Genomic DNA, 24,741 nt, shown 5'->3' on the forward strand with positions numbered 1-24,741 from the left:
CTCCTCTCCTCTCCTCTCCTCTCCTCTCCTCTCCTCTCCTCTCCTCTCCTCTCCTCTCCTCTCCTCTCCTCTCCTCCTCCCCTCCCCTCCCCTCCCCTCCCCTCCCTTCTTTTTTTCACAATACCTGTTATTAATCTATCTGAAAAGTGTACTTAAGAAACTCTTTATGTGATTAGGGGCCATGGTGAGCATTAATATTTTGTTGATGCATATACTTTAAGGGACTTCTACAGGATGTTCACATTAATAGTTAAGAACTTAGACAAATATTTATCATTCCGTTAAATTAATATGATTTATGATTAGGCAAATCACTGTATTTGTAGTCATTATGAACTGATGTTTATATCAGAGGTTGTTACGTAGGAACCAAGATCTCCAACATTTTATGGTACTGCATTTTCAGCTGTTTTACAACACTTCTATTTAGAAAACACTAGAAATAATGAAAATGTACAGAGTAACCATTCCTTAATTTTTGTCAACATGCAGCCATTTTCATTTTTGTTACCTGTTTTGAGAGAGAAAAGCAGTAGTAAGCCACCGCTTCTAAAATGTTGATTTATAAAGATAATTTGATTCATAAGACACACCAAAGTCTCACAGCTTTGGCCTTTTTATACTAAACTGAAGAGGTCCACTGTCAGGGAGTATTACTAAAACATGTACACAAGGGTTCCACATTATTTCTCTTAAGTTTTTTTACAAGGAAGCCTTTTTACTTTCATTTACATGTCTATTTAAGCCTTGATTTGTGCCAACGAATTAAAAAATTATGTATGCAGAAATCATTGATCAAGTGCATATTTACTATTTCTAGCTTCATCATGTTCAGTGTTTTTTCCTTTCTGATAGCATAAAAATAGAGGTCTGCAGTCTCTGTGTTGCCAAAAAGCCAATTTATAATTCTACAAGTTCAAGAGAAAATGTAAAAAACCCAAATAATAATGTAGTTGTGCAGTCTCCTTATTATAGTCTTGCATTAGCCATTTTCAGAGATAGGATAAAAAATAGACTTCAGTGTCCCCAAAAAGAAAATGAGAATTGTACCATTATTTTCATGACCTTATATAGTCACACAGATTGTGTCTACACTGTCAAACCTAAACTCAAATAGTTAAAAATTAAAAATAGTATAACTGATGTCAGTATAACAATAAAGGGAAAATTACTGATTTCCCATTAAATTGGAGTTTTCTCTGTGAGTCATATGAAATTAAACTTTTTTTATATTTTATTATGTGGTCCTCATTAGTTTCTCCATTACTTAAAAGTCCTTTTTTCCAGTTGTGCGTCTTTTGTTGATGTTCAGAACTAGCTGTCATATTCAAATGCTGCTCTGGGAATCTGTTCTTGAACAATTATTAGTTAACACTCTGCCCATAGAGACACTTCCTACATGTTTTTTCAAATATGTGGATTGATTTGCTATGCTTACACAGTTTTGGTGACTATCATTATGGGCAAGAGAGGGGAGCAAAGGAAAGTCATGATGATAACTAGACTTCTTTTTCGGTGTCTGAGTTGCAGTTTGTCTTTCAGCCTGGGTAAAGAGCTATGTGTGAAATCATTGCGATCCCTTACCAGAGCTAAGACAAATGTCATCTCTTTGTGCCTCTAGATGTGATATAAAACCAGATTTAGCCCCCTTTACTTTTGTGAATTTATTTCCTATATTGTCAAATAAGAGGTGATGCGTGTATTTAATTGGAAGTGTGAAATTCTGGTACTTCCTTTATTTCAGTTAATATTTTAGAACAGCTATATTTTTGTAACAAATATTCTTTCAACTTGCTTTTTCTAGAACGGGATTGTTTGTTTGTTTTTTCTTTATTTTCTTAGGGTTTCCATTTGTTTATTATAATTTCATCAGGGTTCTTTTATGCATGACAGGAACTATATTTGTACTATTCTTGATGCTATGAATACCTGCCACATACCTGCTTTCATCTCTCTCTTTAATCTTCCAAGCAGCTTCCCTAGCAAACTTCATCCAAAGGGTACACAGAGGAATTGCCATGGCTATGTTAAGTTCTTAAAGGGTAACAGAGAGCACCTTACTGCCTTTTCTATATTTTTATTCCTTCACGAAAAAAAGAATCCTTTTACTTTTAAGATTTTGAATATGGGCTTCCCAGTTTCCTTGGCCTGAAATGCTAAGTTGGAATAATGATACTGAGCTTTTATGGCCTTGTTAGATTCCCAGGAGTCCAACATGTTCTTAAATTACCATTTATACATTTATGTCCCACCTAACTTGGTGTTCAGTCTACTTCCAAGTGTCAAGAGTACAGTTTAGTGTAAAGCCTGTCATTGAAAATGATATGTTTCTGCATTCATTTATGTACAGAGGCTAAGGTTGAATCAATGACTCTATTATGTATTCCAAAGGGACACAGTAGTTTGCTGAAGTTACTAGTGTATTCTTTAGCAAAAACTTTCCAGTGGCAACAACTGCATGGGTTGGGTGGGTTTTTTCTGTTATTTATTGAGCTGGAAGCATGTAAGTTAGTTTTAGGATGGTGTTCATCTTTTAGATACCTTAACTCTGACAGGTCTCAGACTAACCTTGCCCTTTGCTGGCGCTGCAGGGTGGGTGACCGAGCTGTCTGAGATACTACTTGCTGTAAGAGTCGTCTCCCGTAAGTTGAACTTTGAATCTGCCTGGAAGTATGTATTAACTCAAATATCAAATTCATCCCTAATGCTATGCTAGAATATTTTAGCATAAACAGATAGGATTATTATATATAATACATCTTTGGATAAAAAGATGCTGCTGGACACACTGTAAAAATTATATTATAAATTATTAGTGGCAGAAAGATGTCCAGGTGTAGCCAGATATTTTAGTCTTCGTTTCGTTCTGTAAGGTTATTACTCTTTGTTATACATTATCATGTATTTGATTAAATAAAAAAAAATAAAAATCCAAGACTGAGAGGGCTTGCATAGCTGTGGTTTTGCAAAACAGCTACAGCTGTATTATGCGAGTCCATGACGCAGTTTGTCTATAAAAGCTTCTGTGTTTTCTCTCAAGCAGAAAGACGACTAGGTGGTATATCTGTATCAGGAAGGTGGGAAACTGCAGATGCTAAAAGCTTATATGGGTTCAAGCAGAAACAGGCGTGTTCACAGTACATGTCAGTCAAGATCTATTCAGTGCAAAATCTGTTAACAAGTCCTTGAGTTAGAAGTTCTTTGAGACTGGGATAAAATTCTACATAAATATTTCTGTGTGACTTTTCTATTCTTGTGTTCTTGCCTGGGCACCTGCTTTTTTGTAATTTTTCACAATATTGTACAAAGTAGACCATGTTTCTCTTCTAGTAGAGCTCTACTTTTGGTTTCCATTTGCAATTTCTTGGCTTATGCAACTTCATAAACATTTTTCTAGTCTAAATTTGGTTCCACTTGTCCTTGACCTGGAAGCTGTATTCACTGGGGATGGGGGGAGGGGACAGATGGGACAGGGAAGGGACAGGACGGACAGTGTAGAGGTTAGCTGTGACAAATGCAAAAGATATGACCATGGATGACTGAGAACAGGCTCTTATTCTGATGTTATTCAGTTTAAACTGTAGAGGAAATACTGCCTCTCTCACTGTTAATAGGGACGTCCCTTTAATTTGTTGTTCAGGATTTACAGACAAGGACTTGGTGGGGAAAAAGCCTGCTTGTGTCCTTAGTGATATTGAATGTTCATTTTTGTTAACAAAGACCTAGTAACTCTACAGGAAATAATGAGCTAAGATGACAGGAAGGAAAATAGTTTGACAACTTGTCTTAAAGATTCCTGTAGTAATTTTAGCAAGCAATTTCTTGTAGGATTAAAGATGCAATCACAAAATATTAGAGCTACTGACATTGCATATTTGTCAGTTCCTTACTTAAAGGGAAGAGTAGCCTTTTTATGATAGGGCAGATTGCTGGTTTAATGTTAAATGTGTGTTTCTTCTGGTTTGTCATGTAGATAATTTTTGCATGTACAGTGTAAAATTTATCCATGTCAGACATGCATGTTTTTGGAATTGCTTCAACAATAATAAAATTAAGGCATTTTTATTGCACTTATTTGTAATTTAAAAATACACCCTGATTTTGTTCCTTTCCCCAGTAATTCTTTTAGTTCAAAGTAAGAAAACAAAAACTTATGCTAGTCTCACAACCTGACTTGATTTCAGTTGATTTAAAATCAAGATCAGTATCTCTCTGTAACAATTAATTTTCTAGAAAAATTAGAGCAAACTGTTAAATCAAATCTCATAGCTGCACACTGCTGTGGTGTAGTGTTGAACAATAATATATGGGTTATAACTATTACGTCTCCGAAGTAATATCACGGCTAAGTACCATTTCCATTTTGCTTATGCAGCTTTTTTGAGAGGGTCTATCATGTACAGAAGCAAGTAATTAAAAAAAAAAAAAAAAAGAAATCATATAAATCCATGTGAAACTTTGAAGAACATACGAAACAGTGAAAATGGCTGGATGTCTTAGGAAAAATTATAATTTTGAAGTTCTGTGAACTTAAAAGTTTATGAATCTTTGAGAGTATATTACTTTTCTTTCTGAAAATCAATTTGCTTCTTTATTCAAGAGTGGAGAAAAAGCACAATTGTCTATGGTGGATTAAGCAGTTTGTATATTCAGTGAACATCAGTACCTTACTGCCTTGTTTCCTACTGCCTTTAAACAGGAGGAAAAACAAACCTTGTAAAACATTTATTGTAAGGAGATAATAAAACTCTCAATAGATTGCATATGCATTTGTGGATGTATGGCATAATCACACAAAGAGAAGCACTGCAAAAAGCATGTCTAATTGTAGATGCTATTTTCAGAGAAGTTTAGGGATACAATTAAAAAGTAAAAGAAACTTACTTTCTGTGTCATGTTTCAGGTTTTTTTATTGACAAGTTAGGTTCTTATAAGGACATCCTGGCATCCTGTTAGAAATACAGAATTTGGTCTAAATTGACTTTGGATATTCACTCACAAAAGTGCTTTAGCAGAGGAGATAAAAACCAGACAAAACTTATAAGTACAACTGAAACAATGGAAATATTAGGCCAGCATAGGTTGCTTTTGATAATCATGAGGTGTTGTCTTGGATGAAATTCTCAGCTGCCTTAAACAGGGACTGCAGTTTGAACTCAGTAGAAAAGCAGTAATTTATGCTAGCTCTGAATGTTTAAGCAGTTTAATATGACTTTGATAACACTGAAGGATAGGGTTAATTGTAGGATATCTTTGCATTGCAAATTGTAACTTAAATGTCCTCCTTTGTTTTTTCTTCTTTTTTTTTTTTTTTTTTTTTGAGATGGGTAGTATTTATGTCCTTTTGACCTCACTTTGATAGTACTGATTGATTCTCCGTACACTGGTGGTTGCAGGACAGAACTGCTAAGTCTAAATGCACATTGCTAAGGTTTTTTTTCCAGTAGTACATAACTTGGTCTTACCTCTGTCTGCAACAAGCAGCTTTACATTTTCTCTAACATTTTAATACGCTGTGCATTCCCAGAAAGAACAAGGAAGAAAGTTGTCCCCAAATAGTAATCTTTAGTCTGTTTACTTACAGTTCTATCTTGTAAATGTCACACAAATCATATTCATGTTTAATCTTGCTGAAGTGGGAATAAAAACTCATGTAATGTTACTACACATTATATACTGTAAATTTAAAAGTTATGTGTATGAACACCTGCATGCAGTCTTTCTCACAAATGCTTCTAGAGCATTAGCTGTTAACTCAAAATGTTTTATTAGCTCCTTGTGAGATCTGCTTTTACATGGCTGCCTTTGCTTTCTTAGTTTTCTTTAAACTATTCTTTCAGGAATCACATTTGCATCATTCATCCACTGAGTTACTTTGGCTTCTTCAACTTCTATGCTGTATTGCTCAAGTATAGCCAGAGTGCAACCAGTGTTTTATTTTGTTCTCCCATCTTAAAATTGGGTGATCTTGCCTCATTGCCTACTCTTAGTAACTACCACCTGGCAAGTTGCCATCATGAAGGAATCCTTGGTTACTTCGTGTTTGCTTTTCTTCTCTCTGAAGGCTGTTTGTCAGTTCCTGCACAGGTACTTTATTTCATTTCTGTCCATTTTGGAATGTGGAGTTTTCACTTCCACATGTCCTGTTTGATGAGCTTCTAATTGTATTTCTTTGGCAGATACTGTTATCCCTCAAGTGGGGTCATTTACCCTGTGTGTAATATGCCACTCTTACACACAGAGCAGAGGTATTTATTTATTCCATGTCTACGCAGAGTGGGGTGCTAGGTGGTAATTACAAAGGTTTCACACTGCACAAAAAAAGCCAATAAATTTATACACTCCAGACTACATGAATACACATTTACTATAGTGACCATTGGCTATCACTTTGTCCCTCACTGGTTAACAGCACACCTCATCCCGATGTAAAGTGACAGTGTCTTTTAATTAATTTTAATGTGCAGACTCAAAGGGTGAGGGGGGGCACATCTTCTTGGTCTTAAATTGAGTCGGTGGTTGTAGTCTCCCCACTGCCATCTTTATCTTTTCCCAGTTACACTGATTTTCACTGACTTCACACTTTTCAATCATCCATCTTCTGGAGTCTTCTGGAATAGGATGTTCCCCTCTTACTGGTCTTATAGCTCATTAGCAAGGCATGCATTTTTAGGCAAACCTCAACTAAGTCACTCCCTTATGTCCTGGTTTCTTCTCTCAACTGCAGCAGTCTTAAATCAGTAACTGACCTTGTCATTGTTCTATTTACAAGTTCAGAATGAGCAGAATGGAAGATTTCCTAGAGACATCAATACTATTCGTAGCATTTATTTACCAGAAATTTAACATTAAAATTATCTAACAAAATTAATCACAGATTTCAGGTGTAATTACAGATCTATAATTTTCCTTTTGGCTTAATTTTATTCTTATTCTTAGTTTTCTGGGGTTTTTTGGTTTGGTTTGGTTTTGGGGGGGGTTGTTTTGGTTGTTTTTTGTTTTTTTTTTTCTTTTTTAACTACATCAGTTTCACAGTGCTGTGGTCACCAGTTATGTTACTTTTTCATCCTATTTGAATTTTTACTTCTGGGACAGAAAAAGCAAAAGAAAATAATATTAAACAGATTCACAACTTGTGGTGGGAATGAATTTGGACAGATAAACTGTGCTGTTATGTCAGAGCCATTTTGTGCTGGTTTTATGTTTTACAAATGGGTAGGTGACAAAAAAATTCCTATGTGTACTACACTTGCCCAGAGGGCAAGAGAGAAACTGTAGTCATTTAAATTCAAGGACAGTTCATAACAGACTTTCCTGTTACTCCTGAGAAATTTTTTTCACCATCAGAAAGACAATTTGAATGGATGCAAATTTTCTCACCAACATCTCCCATTTTATGACATGCATGTGGTGCCTAATTCCATCTATATCCTCACAGCGCCCATAGAATATCACCTTTAACTCTCAAAGTAATAAACACTGGGGTTTGTTTCTCTAGAATTACATTCTATGGAGCACACTTATTTTGCACAATGTGGAACAGAGACAATCTTTGTTGCTGCACACGAGGCCTAAAGCAAAGAAGTCATCATTTGTGACTGTTTCTGCAGAAAAAAAAAAAAAAAAAAAATTTAAATGATTATAATGTTGTGTATGTCTTAAAATAACATTAAAGCATTTTTGTTATTCTTTATTGGGAAATTGATATTGGAAATTGTGAGTGATTTTTATTATGTTGAGGAAGGTTTAATATATTATTTGGATTATAACCATGAGATTTCTCCTTAAACAATTATGGAATAACCACATCAGTGGTCCTTGTCTGTCTTTTTCCTGACATGTGCTCTGTTGGTTTCTAAGGTCCTGTATGATTATAGGTACCCTTTGAGGGGACTATCATGGTAGAAAACAGAGGAAACCAGTTTTTGTTCTTGATATTTTAATGTAGCTCCTAGTAAGCAATGTGAAGCAACTAGATACTATCACATAGTATAATCGAATACTGTAATATAGACCAATGTACTGTCACATCTACAAGCTATTCAGTGCTCCTGTGTTGAGCATCCTTATGGATATGTCTTTCCTTTCTCTCTTGAATGCAGCTGTTTAATGGCTCTGTTTTGTTTCTTTGCTTGACAAGGAGTTTCTTTGATTTATGGTACATCAATTAATTCTGTAGCTGTTATAGTTTATTAAAAGATTACATATTGAATTCCAATAAAGGGTTCAATAGTATATTTAGCCATACGTGGCCAGAACCTAGTATCTACAAAAATCCATACTAAATTTGCAGAGGGGTACTTGAATTTCAGGTTTAGTGCTGAGAATATGACTGTCTTTTCCTTGTTCCTTTAGATTTAGTGTTTCATTTTGGGAAGTTGTCTCTGCCTTGGTTTGCATATGTAAAGTAAGGGGGATAATGTGAGTTCTTTGTCCTGTAAACTTTTCTTTCTATGAGTTTTGCATTGTCGTAATAGAGGTATGGTTTATCTGCCTTTATACTGAAATTTCCAAGACCAATCATACCGTGGAGGAGATGTTTGGGATCTGACAGTTACCAGAGTTCAACTGTAACTTTCAGCTTTTAGGAAAATATTTTAAATCCTGATTTTTTTGGGGGGAATTAATGTCTGCCTTTTAAGGATATAATATTCTTAATTGGAGAAAAATAAAAATGCTAAAATAGAAACTTAAATGCAGCATGGTATAGGGCTTTGAATAGTGAATAAATGAGTAGTTGTTTTTGTCGTGGAGGGAGAAAGTATTGTAAATTTTCTCAAAGATTTTTGAAAGCTCTCTTTCTGAATCATGGTTATCTGCATGTTTGCTGTTTTTAGGAGAAGAAAGGTGCTGAACAGAATTGTTGCATATTAATTTCTGTTAATTTTACTTTACACAACTCTTAGTTACAGTATGAGCAGTGGAAGCTGAAGTGCTCTTTCATTCTATGGTGATTTTGCTTTCATTATTTACTGTTTACCACTGGGCACATAAGTGAGTTATTGGTTTGACCCCATAAAGAGTCGCTGCCTTCAGTAATGACTTCAAATTTTTTTTCCGTTAACATATGGCTTATACTCCTCAAAAACAGGCTTACTTTAAAATCAGTAGTGTTATGAACAAATTATTGAAAGCAGGAAGTAGAAATGCAAGTCTCAAAGGGTAAGAAGGATTGATGCAGTGGCACAACTGGAGGCGTCTATTTTCGTTTCAGATATACTTGGGTGCCCTTCCAGCTCTCCCTCCAGAATATCACAGATCTCCCATAAGGACCTCAAACTTTTTATTCATGCACCAAAGCTAGCGAATAACATTTCAGTTAGTGATTACTTCATGTATATCCTGTGAGGATGTAAAGGATAAAGATCAGTTTATAATGTGTACTTCCTGTGGTGTGTGTAGTTACCTGTACATTATAACTACAATTGTTCAATTAGGTACTGAGTGAAATGAAGTTTTAAGGGCTTTTAATTGCTGTATGACAAATTTTTGGTGCCTAGTAAAAGCACCATCAGCTGCATGTTCTATAAGAAAATGAGTAGGAAAAGGAGTCTGTAAGACTAGAAGAGATGTAACATTGTAGAAACTACAAACAGAAATATGGGAGATAGAGGAAATCTTGGAATAAAGTGCATGAGTTAATAAATGCTTGTAACTTTGGAAACAAAACTATTTTTCCTCTTTTCTTGCAGCAAATGCTATTTCAGGATTGCTTGATCCCTTCAGGGGATCTCAGATCTTAAGGAAAATATTCATAAAAGGAGATAATGTAATCTAATACAAGAGGGCAGTTGCTTCTCTGTACCTTATTTATGTTAAAAGATTGTCAGGAAAACGTGTACAAAACCTATGATTGTAGGTGTATAATATCACCAATGCAGAGATTTATATGTAAACCTGGACTGTGTGGAAGGTCACACCTAAAGGAGACTGCAGAAGATTTGGATTCGGAAGCTGTCATGTAGAAGCTAAAGTTAAATAATTCAGTCTCCTCCTGCACTGGAAGGCAAAGCATAATATCAAAGGATTACAGTTCACTTACAATGATATTGCTAAGTAAACTGTAGGGGGAAGGAAATGGAATTTCATTCCAAAGTGTTTTGAAAAAAAGGAATTAACAGTCAGAATCCAATATAACTGTTAATCAGGTTTTCTTTATTAGCAGCGCTGGAATCACCTTGGGGATTCTCCACCCTAAAGGCTCCCCAGAACTCTCAAGGGACATCAGTTTACATACCCACAAATCATACATATTCATTAGATTCCCTGGAAAGGCGTGTCTTATGATAATGAGTTCCTGGAATTCATTTACATAGTTCGAGCATGTGTAGTACAAATAGAGTGAGGGTCTTCGGTGGTCAAGGGAAGAAGTAAGTGGTCTTCTTCACGGTGTTCACTAGTTGACCTTTCCAGAGCATGTGCTGTGAAGTAAAGTCCAGGTGTCTTCCTCCTAAATTGACAAGATCATCCTCCCTAGATTGTATCTCTGTGTCCTTTTGTTCGAGTTCCCCTCATCTTAGTTTGCCAAAGTGCCCACTGAAGGCTTTGATCCTGCTATCAGTGTGTTATAGAGGGAGTGTTTTACTTTTGTCTAGACAGACAAAGAGGCCTAGGGAAAACACTTGAGGAGTCACTGGGAAATAAACACAAGCAAAACTTTCATGCATCAGTTTTGTCTTAATCAGAAATTGATTTGTTTGAGCCCTTTCAGTTTCAAGTTATATTTCTTTTATATTCAGATGAGCTAGTGTCATGACTCGGACTTGGAGCCCAGGAAGTCTAAAGGTTCCTTGATCCTCTCGGGTTAAATTAAGGTGAAACACCACCAAACAACCAGTTAAAATGTTTTACTTGAGGTAGAGAAAACTTAAACTTGGAAAAGGATGATAAGCAATGTGGTGTCTTAGAAGGCTATAAGAAAAGAAAGGAAAGATAAGAAAAAAAAAGGAGAGAAAGAGTCAAAGAAATCTGGTCACCAGCCCTGGATCCAGCGTTGTCTCAGGTCTGGTAATCTTGGGTGATGGGTGCACACACTGCAAGGTTTTCTGTTGTCTTTTTAAAGTTGCTCTTATCATCTGATCAAAATACAAAGAGAGGCAGATATTCCACAAACTCATTGCCATGAGAGACAAGGAAAAAGGTGGAGCGTGGGTTCTGTGCATGCATTGAGGGCAAAATGGGGTACACCAGTCCTCTTGCCGAGTTTTGTTGGTGGTCATGCTCACCCTGCTCACCTTTATTTTTTCCTCAGTTCCACCAATTTCTGCTGACTTCACACTTCGTGAGTAATCATCTGGCTTCTGGGGCAGAAATGCTCACCTCTTATCAGACCTTACCACCTCATCAGGCTGACACAAGAGAGCCGCAAAGTATCGGGTTTACAATAGAGCCAGTAATCTCCCCTTTGAGGGTCATCTAAGGAATCTGTCAATACAACCACAAGGGAGTGGGGATGTGCATCTTTCGATACACTTTGTGCTTCCTTGGGTGACATTCCTTAATTACAAAGGCCACAGCTTGTCCTTGAGGTTTTCTGGGTCAATGACTGTTTGAGGCATTACTTCCTTCAGTTTATTACATCTGTCAAGCTAACTGTCCCTATTACTATTATTATTATCATAATCATCGTCAATACTACTACTATTATTACCGCTTTATTACCTTGGCAAGAAAAAAAAAATAGTTGAAAAAAAAAATGAATGCTTCAGTTCTAGGAAGGACGAAACTGGCAGTGGAGAGTGCTTTTGTTTTTCTGTGCCTTTACTGGACCAAGCTTTTCTCATTGTTTTCACTCTGGCTGTTGTACAGGTGGTTGACCAGATTGACACACTGACATCCGACCTGCAGCTGGAGGATGAGATGACAGATAGTTCCAAAACAGACACACTCAACAGCAGCTCCAGCAGCACAACAGCTTCCAGTCTGGAGAAAGTCAAGGTGCGGGGCAGCGCACCGCTCATCAAGCCACCCGCACACCCCTCTGCTATCCTCACCGTGCTGCGGAAGCCGAATCCGCCCCCACCTCCGCCACGACTGACACCTGTCAAGTGCGATGAGCCTCCAAGGCTGACTCCTTCCACCAATCCTGTCAAGACTAATGGTACCCTGCTACGAAATGGAGGCTTGCCAGTTGGGCCCAACCGCATCCCAAATGGAGATATGTGCTGTATACCGAACAGTAATTTGGAGAAAGTTACAATGCAGCCTCTGACGCACAGACCTGAGAAAGAGCGGTGTCCTCAGCCGGGAGCGAGGGAACGGGTACGATTTAGTGAAAAAGTGCAGTACCATGGCTATTGCCCCGACTGTGATGTTCGGTATAATATTAAAAACAGGGAGGTGCACTTGCACAGTGAGCCTGCACGTGTTGTGGGAAAGTTGCCACACCAATGCCCTCCTCTGCCACCTCCACCACCTCCGCTGCCTCCATTTCCTCTGGAAAATGGAGGGTTGGGGATAAGTCCCAGTAATAGCTTTCCTCCGCTGAGACCTGCGACTGTGCCTCCACAAACTGCACCAAAACCCCAGAAGACCATCTTGAGGAAATCAACCACTACAACAGTGTGATGTATGCCACTTGAAACAACTCTTTCTTTTATCTTATATATAAACATAAATAGGTAATGAGCACTTTCTACTTGAGCAATAAAAAGCCCTAATGTATTACTCCCTGTGTCCAGTGAAGTGGCATAAAAATCACGTGGTAAGTACAAAGAAGAATGCTTGTTGATCTTACTTGTACTCACCAAAAAATGTCGTTATGGAAAAGAATGCTGAAAAAATGCTCATGCTTTAGCTCATAAGTTGTAAACATCTATTGCAGTTTCATATCTGTAGGGTAGTTTAAAAGACAGTGAAAAGAAAGTTCAGTTTGAACTTACTGAGTGGTGATTCATGATAGATTTCAGTCTATCTGACATAAGGGAATAAACATTGCTCCTGGGTTTGGGGAAACATCCTGTTTCTAGCAAGTACCTTTTAAAATGTCATTTGAGGAAGCAAAGTGGAGTACCAGATAACAGCTTTTGACTGAATTCTAGCAAATTCATTTTTCTCTGCCTGACTGCTTGACTGAAGGCATTGTGTGTGGAGCGTTGCAATAGGAGGTAATCATTGGAATTTCAGGCAGCTTGATCTTTGGTGGAGAAGTAAAAAGTAATTGAAAAGTATGTTGACATGGCTTTGGAAAACTGTATTTCGCATTTTATTTCTCACTTGCTTCGTGTGCCACAGCCAAGGTGAAGTACAGAGTTTTCGGATAAGCAAGGGTAGTCCCATTCAGTTCCCCTCTATTTCCACAGCTCCATCTGCAAAATGGTAGGAATATTTTATCTCACGTGGGATGGCAGTAGATTTAAACAACAAAGTGCAATCCTGTATTTTTCACAAAGCTTTTGTCTGGTGCAAATCTCTTTTTGAAGGCAAAGGAAGTTTTGCCTAAGGCCTTCAGGCATATCCATTTAATTCATGTAAAGAGCTTTAAAGTTGAAAAGGTATTTTCACTGTAAAAAGATATTTTACATGTTACCACATTTTGATGGTGAACTCAATTAATATTCTTACTAGTTGAAAAAAAGTCCTTAGTGTTTTTAACTATTTTATGAAAGAACATTCTTTTATTCTCACCAAGAGAATTGTTGGGACTTAGAGTTAAAAAAATCCAATCAGTGAAGAAAATCTGATCATAAATCTGTTATTTACCAAGTTATGCCAAATTAATCTCAAATGGCCCAACAGCAGATGCTATATTAAAGCAGTGGTTTTTTCAACTGAAATGTAAAACATACTCAATGACAAAACAATGAAATTAGACAAAACAGATTTTTAATTTAAATTTCCGTTTACCTGCAGTAATAGGTATTAAACTGAAAAGCAATCTTCAGGCAGTTTCCCTGTATACACATTATAGTACATTTATAGTATTTAAACCAAATAATAATAATAATGACAAAAAATCTAACAGATAACTATGCTTTGAAAACCTTTGCAGTAAACAAAGATTGTATTTTGTGCAAATACACAGGGTCTAAAGCTTCATGTCTATTCCTTACATAAAAGTGGCAAAGCAAGGAAATCATCTTAAATGCTTAATCATGCTTTTCTGATATGGTCCCCATGTTCTTTTCATGATGCACTTTACATTTTGTATTGTTTGGTTATACTTAATCTCATGAGAGCTGTGGCCAAGTCCTAGTGCTTGCAGCAGGAGGCAGCAACTCATTCTGCATGTGTGCAAGATCTTTGCTACACAAATGAAGTTTCTGTCAGATGAATTCTGCTCATGCCCTGGGACTCCACAGCATCTCACTTGCTCACACGTTGAAAATTACATTTAAAATCACTGCAACAATGTGTTGACATGTCCATATTGCATATCTACAGGTTTTTCTTTTAAAAAGAATACTTCCGCTGTCTTTTTCACTACTGTGGAGATCATAGTTTAAATTTTTTTCCATCTTAAAAGAGCTACTGTGTGCAAGAAATTACAGGATAATGCAAATCAAACATTGCATAGTTAATAGAAAATGCTTCATCTTAAATTAGAGAAAATAACACTGAATAATTTTAGGGGAGAGGTCTGCTGCATGTCTTACCTCACTTGCCTCAATTACTCCAGTATAGTCTCCTCTCTGATAGCAGAGCACAGTATTTCTCCTCTGGATTCTGCCCCTGGGCTTGTCAGAGTCTCATGAACATGTTAGTACTTCCAAATTAGACGCTGTATTCTATGGATGTGCACTGATGTACATGTAAATTTCAGTTTTGTTGTAGTGCTAAATTTACAGTTCTCAGCTCTGGAAAGTTTAAGTGACATCTGACTTTCAGCATATCATGTTCAGTTTTGATATCCAGTATCTCTTTCAGTTTCTCCTCTCTTTCAGAGGAGCTTCCTTGTCTCTTTCCCCATGCCTCCTGAGTACCCTTTGACAAACTACTGCCCTTCTTTGTGCATTTTCATTGGGGCAAAGTGTTCTGACTCTTGTGGTTTAACCTCAGCCAGCAGCCAAGCACCAGGCAGCCACTCCCCCACTCCTCCCCCATCCCCGGGGGATGGGGAGAAAATAGGACAAAAGAAAATAAAACTCATGGGTTGAGGTAAGAACAGTTTAAAAAATAAAATAAAATAATAAAATAAAATAAAATAAAATAAAATAAAATAAAATAAAATAAAATAAAATAAAATAAAATAAAATAAAATAAATAAAATAAAATAAAATAAAATAAAATAAAATAAAATAAAATAAAATAAAATAAATACCTATTCACAATGAAAAGGAACATAACAGAAAAAAAAGCGGGAAATAAAACTCAGGAAAAGACAAGTGATGCACAGTGCAGTTGCTCACCATCCACTGACTGATGCCTGATCAGTGATCTGCACACCCTGGCCAACTCCCCCCAGTTTATATCCTGGACATGACGTTCTATGATATGGAATATTCCTTGGAGTAGTTCAGGTCAGCTGTTCTGGCCATACTTCCTCCCAGCTTCTGGTGCACCAGCTCACTGGCAGAGCATGGGAAACTGAAAAATCCTTGATTCAGAAGTGCTGCTTAACAAGGACTAAAACATCAGTGTATCAACATTACTCTCACACTAAGTCCAAAACAGCACTGTACCAGCTACTAGGAAGAAAATTAATTCTGTCCCAGACAAGACCAGAACACTAACTCAAGCTCTCTTTAAGGCACCAAAGTGTTCCAAGGTCTTTGTTAAATTGTGCTATGAATGTTGAATCAGTTCTATTTTAATGAGAATGTTTCGGGTCAGTGTCCTATTGTAAAGACAGTATTTATCAGTATAACAATTTCACATTATTAACATGATAGAGTAAAATTCAGGTTAAAACAGGTAAACTTGCAAAGCATGGGAAATACTTAACTTTAAGCTTTGCAGAACTGTCTGGAAACTTCTAATAAAAATGATGTAAGAAAGAATGCAATACTATATTCAGTGAGCAGTGTTTTTAAAATTTATATTAGGAATGTAATCTCTGTGAAGCATTTTTAAACACCTGTAACACAGCATATTTCACACCTTATGAGGAAAATGCAATAAACTAGACAGGAATTATTTACCTTTGGAACATAAATGTAATAACTTTGAGGTCGTATTTAGTCTTTTGCAAAGATGTTAATACCTGAAAAACTGAAAGGCAAATAACAGTACTCAGAGCTTTAATTCAACATTTGCCATCACTTTAGACTTCTGCTCAATTTGATTCCCCAAAGGTATTTTAAAGTCTGAATTGTCCAGATCTAGATTTCTCAAATGCAAATAGAAGAAGGTGGTTTCTATCAATTTAATTAAGGAAATGAGCTTTGGAAAATGTAAATAAGCAATGAAAGTTGCTTAATTTATAATAATGGCATTGATTACTATCCTATGGATGCTATGTAAGAAAGGAACACTATGAGAGCAAAATCCCGTCTGAGCACATGAGGTAAGAATCTTCAAAAAGGTCGTGGTTGTTTTTATCACCTAGTAAAAGTCACTGTTCTTCCTTCTCTTGTCTTCTGGAGTTGTTACACCTTTCATCACATTGTCCATTGTTCATAGAAACAAGAAAAGATTCAAAATCTTCATCATCCTTTTTTATTATTAAATCAGTATTTTATTTAAAATGTTACGTGAAATGAGTGGACTGCATCTTTTGTTGACTTCAGATAACTTGAAGCAAACTAGAGTGCAGCATGAATTCTTTGATTACCAGAGGGAGTTGTGTGTGCTCTGGACCTCCTCAGATCTCTTTGTTTCCATGTTCCTTTCCTTTCAGTGATACCATGAACAGTAATTTTACATATGGAGGTATAATCATGCTATGGTTGCTACATTACTTGTCTGATTTACTCTTGAAGTAGGCATGGATATGGGGCACATATTTTTACATGGGCAGCATTTCTCATTCCTAGTTTGTATGTATGCTGTGATCTGTGCTTTTTCAGAGAGGCTGATGTGTATGTAGACGAAAAATACCTATCCAGTGTTCAAACTAGTCATAATAATGAAAGCATCAGGCTTAGAGCTGCAGTAAGGTCTTGTAAGTGAAGTATGTGCAAAGGCATGTGGCAGGAGAAATGTCTGTGATAAACCATGGTATGTTTAGAAAACTTAATCTGAAAAATACTTGGCACCTATTGAGTTTTGTAGGGCAATATGTGTTATATAGCATGCAATAGTTACATGCTGCAGCCTAGCATTTCTGAACCTATTACCACAGACTGTGTGGTTCATCACTGAAGCAATAGCAGCAGCACTGGTGTTACTGGCTCAGCACACTGCAGGGCAGTGTGTACAAACTGCAGATCAGCCTCATCTTTGGTAGCAGTTACATGGTGATGGTTTTTAAATGGTAAAAACTAGTGGAGGTTTCATCTCACTGTCCATTTCGGTGGTGGAGAGCCCAGAGGAGCAAGTTTCTCCCTCAGTCGTGATTTTGACAAGGTGTCCGTAATAGTTCACCTTGGGATAGCTCTGGGGAGCTTGCTTTAATTCCTGATCTTAAATGTTTTGACATATGACTACCTCATGTTGGTCAGAGAGCTCTCTTATTAGCTTAGACTGGAGCTGCTAGAATAAAGGGACTTGGTATTCTGCTGCAGGAGAGTGGCCTGTGCTCTTGTCAACCTGTGCAAGCTTGCTACTGTTCACTGTTTTTTCACATTTGTTCATGCATGGCAAAGTCCCCATGTTACTTATGTAGTTGAAAGTTTTTGTTAAGAAGTTGCACGATGCACTGTATCCATCATGTGGGTCACATTATTTCAGTAGTATAAGGAGGTAGGACCATGACTGTATTTAGGTTGACCAGTCTTTTGTGATGCTGAATCTTTAGCAATTTTGAGGCAGAGTTTTCTTATTGTTGAGATTGTCAGTCTTCTGTCATATAATAAAAATAAGGGGAGAATCTCTCATGCAGTTATGACCAAGAACTAGAACCCTTCATATTTTGCAGGACTGTTTTTGTTATTGCAGGATTATGTACCATTTTGTGGTGTGAAAATGTTTTTTATAGATAGATGAGAAAAAAAGCAAAATCTCATCCAGAAGTAGGACATAAATTGCACCTGATAGCCAGTCAACAGCAGTGCTTTGACCAGTGAGTAAGACCAGGACCATTCTGTTGAACAACATTCTGTTGCCCTGCTTGGGGAATATAAAGAGCAGAGCTCCAGAAATTGCTGTATCTTCTCAAGAGAAGAGTATTTTTCTTTCATCTTGAAATATTTGATGTATATACTAGGATTCTTTTAAGGAACTGAGCACAGTCAGTCTCACTGTTGGTTATAAGTGATGTTCATAATAAGAAATTACTTTTTTATGAGTTTTCTGATCTCAGATCTGTCCCTTTATGTTGTTTGCTTGATCTTTTCACTGACTCCTTTTGCAATCTTGCAAGCAATAATGAGAAAAAATTTACATAAGAAGGGAAAAGTAATAGGTAAGTTATGGAAAAAAAAGGAACTTTGAACAAGTATTTTGAAGTATATTCTTAAGCAGGGCTTGCATGATGAAGACTACATCAATCTCAGAGTTTGTTTTTCTTTAAGTAGGGTTATTGTAATTACTTTAAACTTAATCTCGCATGACTTTAAGCATGGAAGAGCAAGAAAAAAATGAGTCAGTGATAGAATTTTTCATAGAAGTGTTTATTTCCTTTCCAGTTCAATGCTGGCTTTGCTAAGAGTTATTAATGCATGTCAGTCTCCTTCCTGGATAAATTAACATGTGAAAAACAGAACGTGATGATAATATCTTTTTGTATAAATCTAATGCCTACAAAATATTTTGTTTTTCATTTTACAGATGACTGTGTATTGGTGCTACAAATTATATTATCTTCTGTCACCAAGGAGTAACTAACATACTGTAATTCTAATGGATAACTGTTTTCTTTCAGTTTCACAATTTCAACGTGGTTACATGGTTCAGCTTTATAATGTTATTTTTGGGCTTCAGACTATGTGAGATAAAACATTGTGTTTAGCAGTCATTAAGTTGAACTACAGCCAACACCAGTGGAGTATGACTTTTGAAACAAAGCCAGTGTACTTTCCTCGCACCCACTGCAAAAGGATTGGTTGAAGAATCCTTCTGGTACTACATAAAAAAGCTGTTTGTATGTCTGTATGTTCCAGTTTCTCCCTTGTTTATAAAAAAGATTGCACAGTGACATCTACTTTGATAAATGTTAGATTTTCAAATACTACATATTGGGAAATACTGATTCATTGAAGATAATAAAAAGCAAAAGAAAAACCTAGCTGATTATCACAATATCATGTATTTACTCTTATGAGAAAACTATATAGCAGTTATTTCTCAATAGTGTATACATATAAGTGTATAACAAAAGTGAATGAGGAAAGACACTACTATGTAGTAATTATTACAGATGAAAATGCAATTCTTTTGCATTGGACAGCAATACCTCTTTCTGTACTAATGAAATGTATGAAGGAAATGGACTGGAGACAACTTCCAAGTTTATCCGTATCTGTGTGGACTAGCTTCCTCATACTGTGTTGTTGAACCAGACCAGTTGAATCAGTAGCAAAAAGTGGACAGATGATAAAGTGATTTTTGTTTTGCTTGCTTTCCTTCTTTTGGTTTGTGTTATAAGACAGCACTGGCCTTTCTGTATCTTTAAGAAAGAGAGGCTTTATTTTTTATTTATTTAAAGCATGGGACATACATATGCTTGTGAAATTAGTCTAGCACAGTGGGTGTAGCACAGGCAGAATCAGAAATAATAGAGCCAGGCTATTCTGTCCATGCTGGAAACAGCAAAATTCATCTGTATTTGAAAGATGCCTCCAGTTACTCCATCAGTTTTAAAGAACAGAGATTTTGAAGAATGTTCGTAAATGAATCTGCTGATAGTTTAACTTGTACTATATTACCTAGACAGGAATGTATTTGAAATTATGCTGAGGAGAGGGCTCGGAGGAGGAGGACAGCGGTGGGGAACCCTCCGGAAAGCATAAAAAACTCGCGGCAAAACCGCAAGACGGGAAGGCAGAAGCCCAGGGAAGAGGGAGAGCCTCAAGTCGCCCCCCCCTCCCCGGGGCAGGAAGGCGGAGCTGCTGCGAACCAGGGCAGCGGGGACTCGGAGCGGGCAGAGACCGGAGTGACGACGTCGCACGCCCCCACGTAAAAGAGCAGCCCCCGGGGAGCGCGGCCAACAGGGCGGGCAAACAGGGCATGGCGCGTCAGAAGTGTGAGGCGCGTCAGTTTGCGCAGGCAGGGCGAGCAGACAGGGCGCAGACGCTCTCCGGGTTCCTGAACTTACCCAAGCTAGCCCCGTTACGGTCCTCCACGAGTAGACCGAACCCGGGTCTCCACTCGCATCAAAACCACCGCCAGAAAGAACATGGTGACCGAGACGGAGCTGCCACACAAACATGCAGAGGTTCAGGTCCTGGGTGCAGGGAGTGCCTGGGCCGGAGGGCAGCAGGGACAGCACCCGTGTGTGCGGTGATCAGCTGGGTGACCTGCTCACATGGTGCAGGGACTCAAAGGAGAGGTTGAGAATCTAAGAAGTATTAGGGAGTGTGAATGGAAAATTGGCTGGTGGAGTAACACCTTCGAACCCCTGAAGCAACAGGAGCTAATGGAAGCTCCAAACGAGGCAGGTAATCCCTCACCGTCTTGCTACCAGGCAGAAGGAGGGGCCCTAAGAGACGAGGGAGGCTGGAAACAGGTCCCTGCTCGGGGAGGCAGGAAAATCCTCTCCCCACCTCCCTCACCCTCCATGGTGCCCCTTCACAATAGATTTGGGGCCCTGGAACTTTTGAACAAAGAAGAGAAAGGGGAAGAAAATGAGACCAATGAAGAAGACCACGGTCCACCAAGGCCAGGTCACTTCAGACCAGGTATTAAAACCAGCTCTGAAAAGAACCCCAGAAGAGTCATTGTAGTGGGTGACTCCACTCTAAGGGGTGTCAAAGGCCCCATATGCAGACCAGACCCGCTTCATAGGGAAGTCTGCTGCCTCCTTGGGGCCCGTGTCAAGGAGCTCACAGCAACACTCCCTACCCTAGTGAGACCCAAGGATTCCTACCCTCTCCTGGTTTTTCAGGTAGGTAGTGATGACAACACGAGGAGAAGGCCTAAAGCAAAGAAGAGAGACTTCTGGTCCTTGGGAAAACTGCTTAAGCACTCGGGGGCACAAATTGTGTTCTCCTCCATCCCTTTGGTTGGGGGGTGGATGAGGAAGATTACAGGAGAATTCAGCAGATGAATGGGTGGCTCCAAGACTGGTGTTACCATCAGGGCTTTGGATTCTTCAATCATGGGTTGGTATAGAGGGCACCTGATCTTTTGACAGACGGGATGCACCTGTCCCAGAGAGGGAAGGGAATTTTGGGGCAGGAGTTAGCTGGGCTCATTGACAGAGCTTTAAACTAGATTTGAAGGGGGGAGGGAGCAAAATATCGGCCCATCTGAAGTGCATGTATACCAATGCACACAGCATGGGTAACAAACAGGAGGAGCTTGTAGCCATGATGAAACAGGAAAATTACGATGTTGTTGCTATTACAGAAAGATGGTGGGATGTCTCCCATGACTGGAGTGTGCCAATTGATGGTTACAAGCTCTTTAGGAGGGACAGACAGGGAAGGAGAGGTGGTGGGGTGGCTCTGTATGTTAAGGACTGTTATGATTGCTTCGAGCACAGGTGTAGTGAAGGCAGGGTTGAGTGTCTGCATTAGAATCAGGGGAAAGAACAACAGGGCAGATGTTGTAGTAGGAGTTTATTATAGGCCACCCAACCAGGACAGAGAGAGACGAGATATTTTATAGGCATTAGGTAAAACCTCACGATCGCTTGCCCTTGTTCTTGTGGGCGACTTTAACTTCCCAGACATCTACTGGAAATACAACACAGCAGAACGAGACCAGTCCCAGAGATTCCTGGAATGGGTGGGAGACAACTTCCTGATGCAGCTGATGAGTGAACTGACCAGAGAAGGTGCCCTGCTGGATCTCCTCTTTGTGAACAGAGAAGGGCTGGTGGACAACGTGGAGGTTGGAGGCTGACTAGGGCACAGAGATCATGCAATAATAGAGTTCTCTATTCTTAGAGAGGCCAGGAGTGAGCTAAGCAGGACTGACATCATGGACTTCAGAAGGGCTGACTTTGTCTTGTTTAGGCACCTGCTTGAAAGGATCCCCTGGGAGACTGTCCTGAAGGGTATAGGGGTCCAGGAAGTCTGAGCACTCTTTAAGAAGGAAGTGTTAATGGCACAGGAGCAGGCGGTCCCCAGGTGCTCTAAGAGAAGCCGACGCCAGAGAAGACCACCCTGGCTGAACAGGGAGCTTTGGCTGCAACTCAGAGAGAAAAGGAGAGTTTACAGCCTTTGGAAGAAGGGGCTAGCCACACACAGTGATTACAGAGAGGCTGTGAGGCTATGCAAGGTGGAAATCAGAAGGGCTAAAGCCCAAGTGGAAATTAATTTGGCCTCTGCAATCAAGGATGACAAGAAAAGTTTCTCTAAGTATGTCAGTAGCAAAAGGAAGTCCAGGGAGAGTCTCCATCCTCTGCTAGATGCAGGAGGAAACATGGTAACAAGTGATGAGGAGAGAAGGCTGAGGTGCTTAATGCCTTCTTTGCCTCAGTCTTTAATAACAAGGCTAGTTGTACTGAGGGAATCCAGCCTCCACAGCCAGAATACAGAGACTGGGAGAGCGACCCCCCTGCAATCCAGGAGACAGTCAGTGACCTACTGCATCACACAGACACACACAAGTCAATGGGACCAGATGGGATACACCCGAGGGTGCTGAAGGAGCTGGCTGGGGTGCTCGCCAGGCCACTTTCTATCATTTACGAGCAGTCCTGGCTGACCGGCGAGGTCCTGACTGATTGGAAATTGGCCAATGTGATGCCCATCTCTAAGAAGGGTCTGGAGGATGATCTGGGAAATTACAGCCCTGTCAGCTTGACTTTGGTGCCTGGGAAGCTGATGGAGCAGCTCATCCTGAGTACCATCATAAAACACATGCGGGACAACCAGATGATCAGGCCCAGTCAGCATGGGTTTATGAAAGGCAGGTCCTGCTTGACAGACCTGATCTCCTTTTACCACAGGGCGACCTGCTTATTGGATGAGGGAAAGGCTGTGGATGTTGTTTACCTTGACTTCAGCAAGGCTTTTGACACCGTTTCCCACAGCATTCTCCTGACAAAAAATGACTGCTCAAGGTTTGGACAATCGCACACTTCGCTGGGTAAAAAACTGGCTGGACAACCGGGCCCAGAGAGTTGTGGTGAACGGAATTAAATCCAGTTGGCGGCCGGTCAGGAGTGGTGTCCCCTAGGGCTCGGTTTTGGGGCCACTCCTGTTTAACATCTTTATTGATGATCTAGGCGAGGGGATCGAGTGCACCCTCAGTCAGTTTGCAGATGACCCCAAGTTGGGTGGGAGTGTTGATCTGCTCGAGGGTAGGGAGGCTCTGCAGAGAGACCTGGACAGGCTGGAGCCATGGGCTGAGGCCAACTGGAGGAGTTTCCATAAGGCCAAATGCCGGGGGCTGCCCTTGTGCCACAACAACCCCCGGCAGCGCTACAGGATTGGGGAGGAGTGGCTGGAGAGCTGCCAGTCAGAGAGGGACCTGGGGGTGTTGATTGACAGCCGGCTGAACAGGAGCCAGCAGTGTGCCCAGGTGGGCAAGAAGGCCAATGGCATCCTGGCTTGTGTCAGCAATAGCGTGGCCAGCAGGGACAGGGAAGGGATCTGACCCCTGTACTCGGCACTGGGGAGGCCACACCTCGATTCCTGTGTTCAGTTTTGGGCCCCTCACTACAAAAACGACATAGAGTGACTCGAGCATGTCCAGAGAAGGGCTACAAAGCTGGTGCAGGGTCTGGAGCACAGGTGGTACAAGGAGCAGCTGAGGGAACTGGGGGTGTTTAGTCTGGAGAAGAGGAGGCTGAGGAGAGACCTCATTCTCCTCTACAGCTACCTGAAAGAAGCTGCAGAGAGCTGGGGATGAGTCTCTCTAGCCTAGTAGAAAGTGACAGGACAAGAGGTAATGGCCTCAAGTTGCACCAGGGAAGGTTTAGACTGGATATTAGGAAGCATTTCTTTCCAGAAAGTGTTGTTAGGCGTTGGAATGGGCTGCCCAGGGAGGTGGTTGCGTCCCCATCCCTGGAGGTGTTCAAGAGTAGGGTCAATTTAGAGCTTAAGGATATGCTGTAGGTGGGAACTGTGCTAGGCGAATGGTTGGACTAGATGTTCTCCAACCAGACTAGATGGTAATTTCCAACCTAGACGATTCTGTGATTCTGTGAAATGCTTGTCTCTTTTTAGTTCACTGGCTAAATAAAGAAATAAAAGTAACTGTTGCTGTTTAGGATATAACTGCTCGTAAATTTAGAATGAGATTCTAATGAATTAGTAAGACTTTAATAGCTCTGGGATTTGTCCATTGCATACAGCATGGAAGAAGGTATGATGCATAGCCACACTGCCCAGGAGGAGCACTGGGAGGCAATGGCAAACTTCTTCTTGGAGGGACTGTGTTCCTAGCAGTGCAGCATTTGTAGACCTGATACTAAATCATATATAAGGAACATATCTCAGTAGCCCTTACATAGCCAGAGAGGTGTGCAGGTCAGCGTAGTAAGAAGGCAGTGCCTCAGTGCACTACAGAAACCACAAACCACACAATTTTCTCAGCCCAGGGTTTAATTCTACCAGAATTATATAGTATTTGGGTAGTTGGATGGTTTGG

The 24,741-nt window shown here is 39.5% G+C and overlaps 1 protein-coding gene across 1 annotated transcript in view; it reads left to right on the plus strand.

The window, feature by feature from the left end:
* PRR16 (proline rich 16) overlaps window positions 1–24,741 on the plus strand; it is a 161,476-nt gene that overhangs the window by 100,725 nt on the left and 36,010 nt on the right. The window contains 1 exon segment of the mRNA XM_074931922.1: window positions 11,809–12,703. Coding sequence (XP_074788023.1) covers window positions 11,809–12,567 — 759 coding nt within the window. The 3' untranslated portion in view covers window positions 12,568–12,703.

The sequence above is a fragment of the Athene noctua genome, chromosome Z (assembly GCF_965140245.1).
Source record: "Athene noctua chromosome Z, bAthNoc1.hap1.1, whole genome shotgun sequence".
Lineage (NCBI taxonomy): Eukaryota > Metazoa > Chordata > Aves > Strigiformes > Strigidae > Athene > Athene noctua.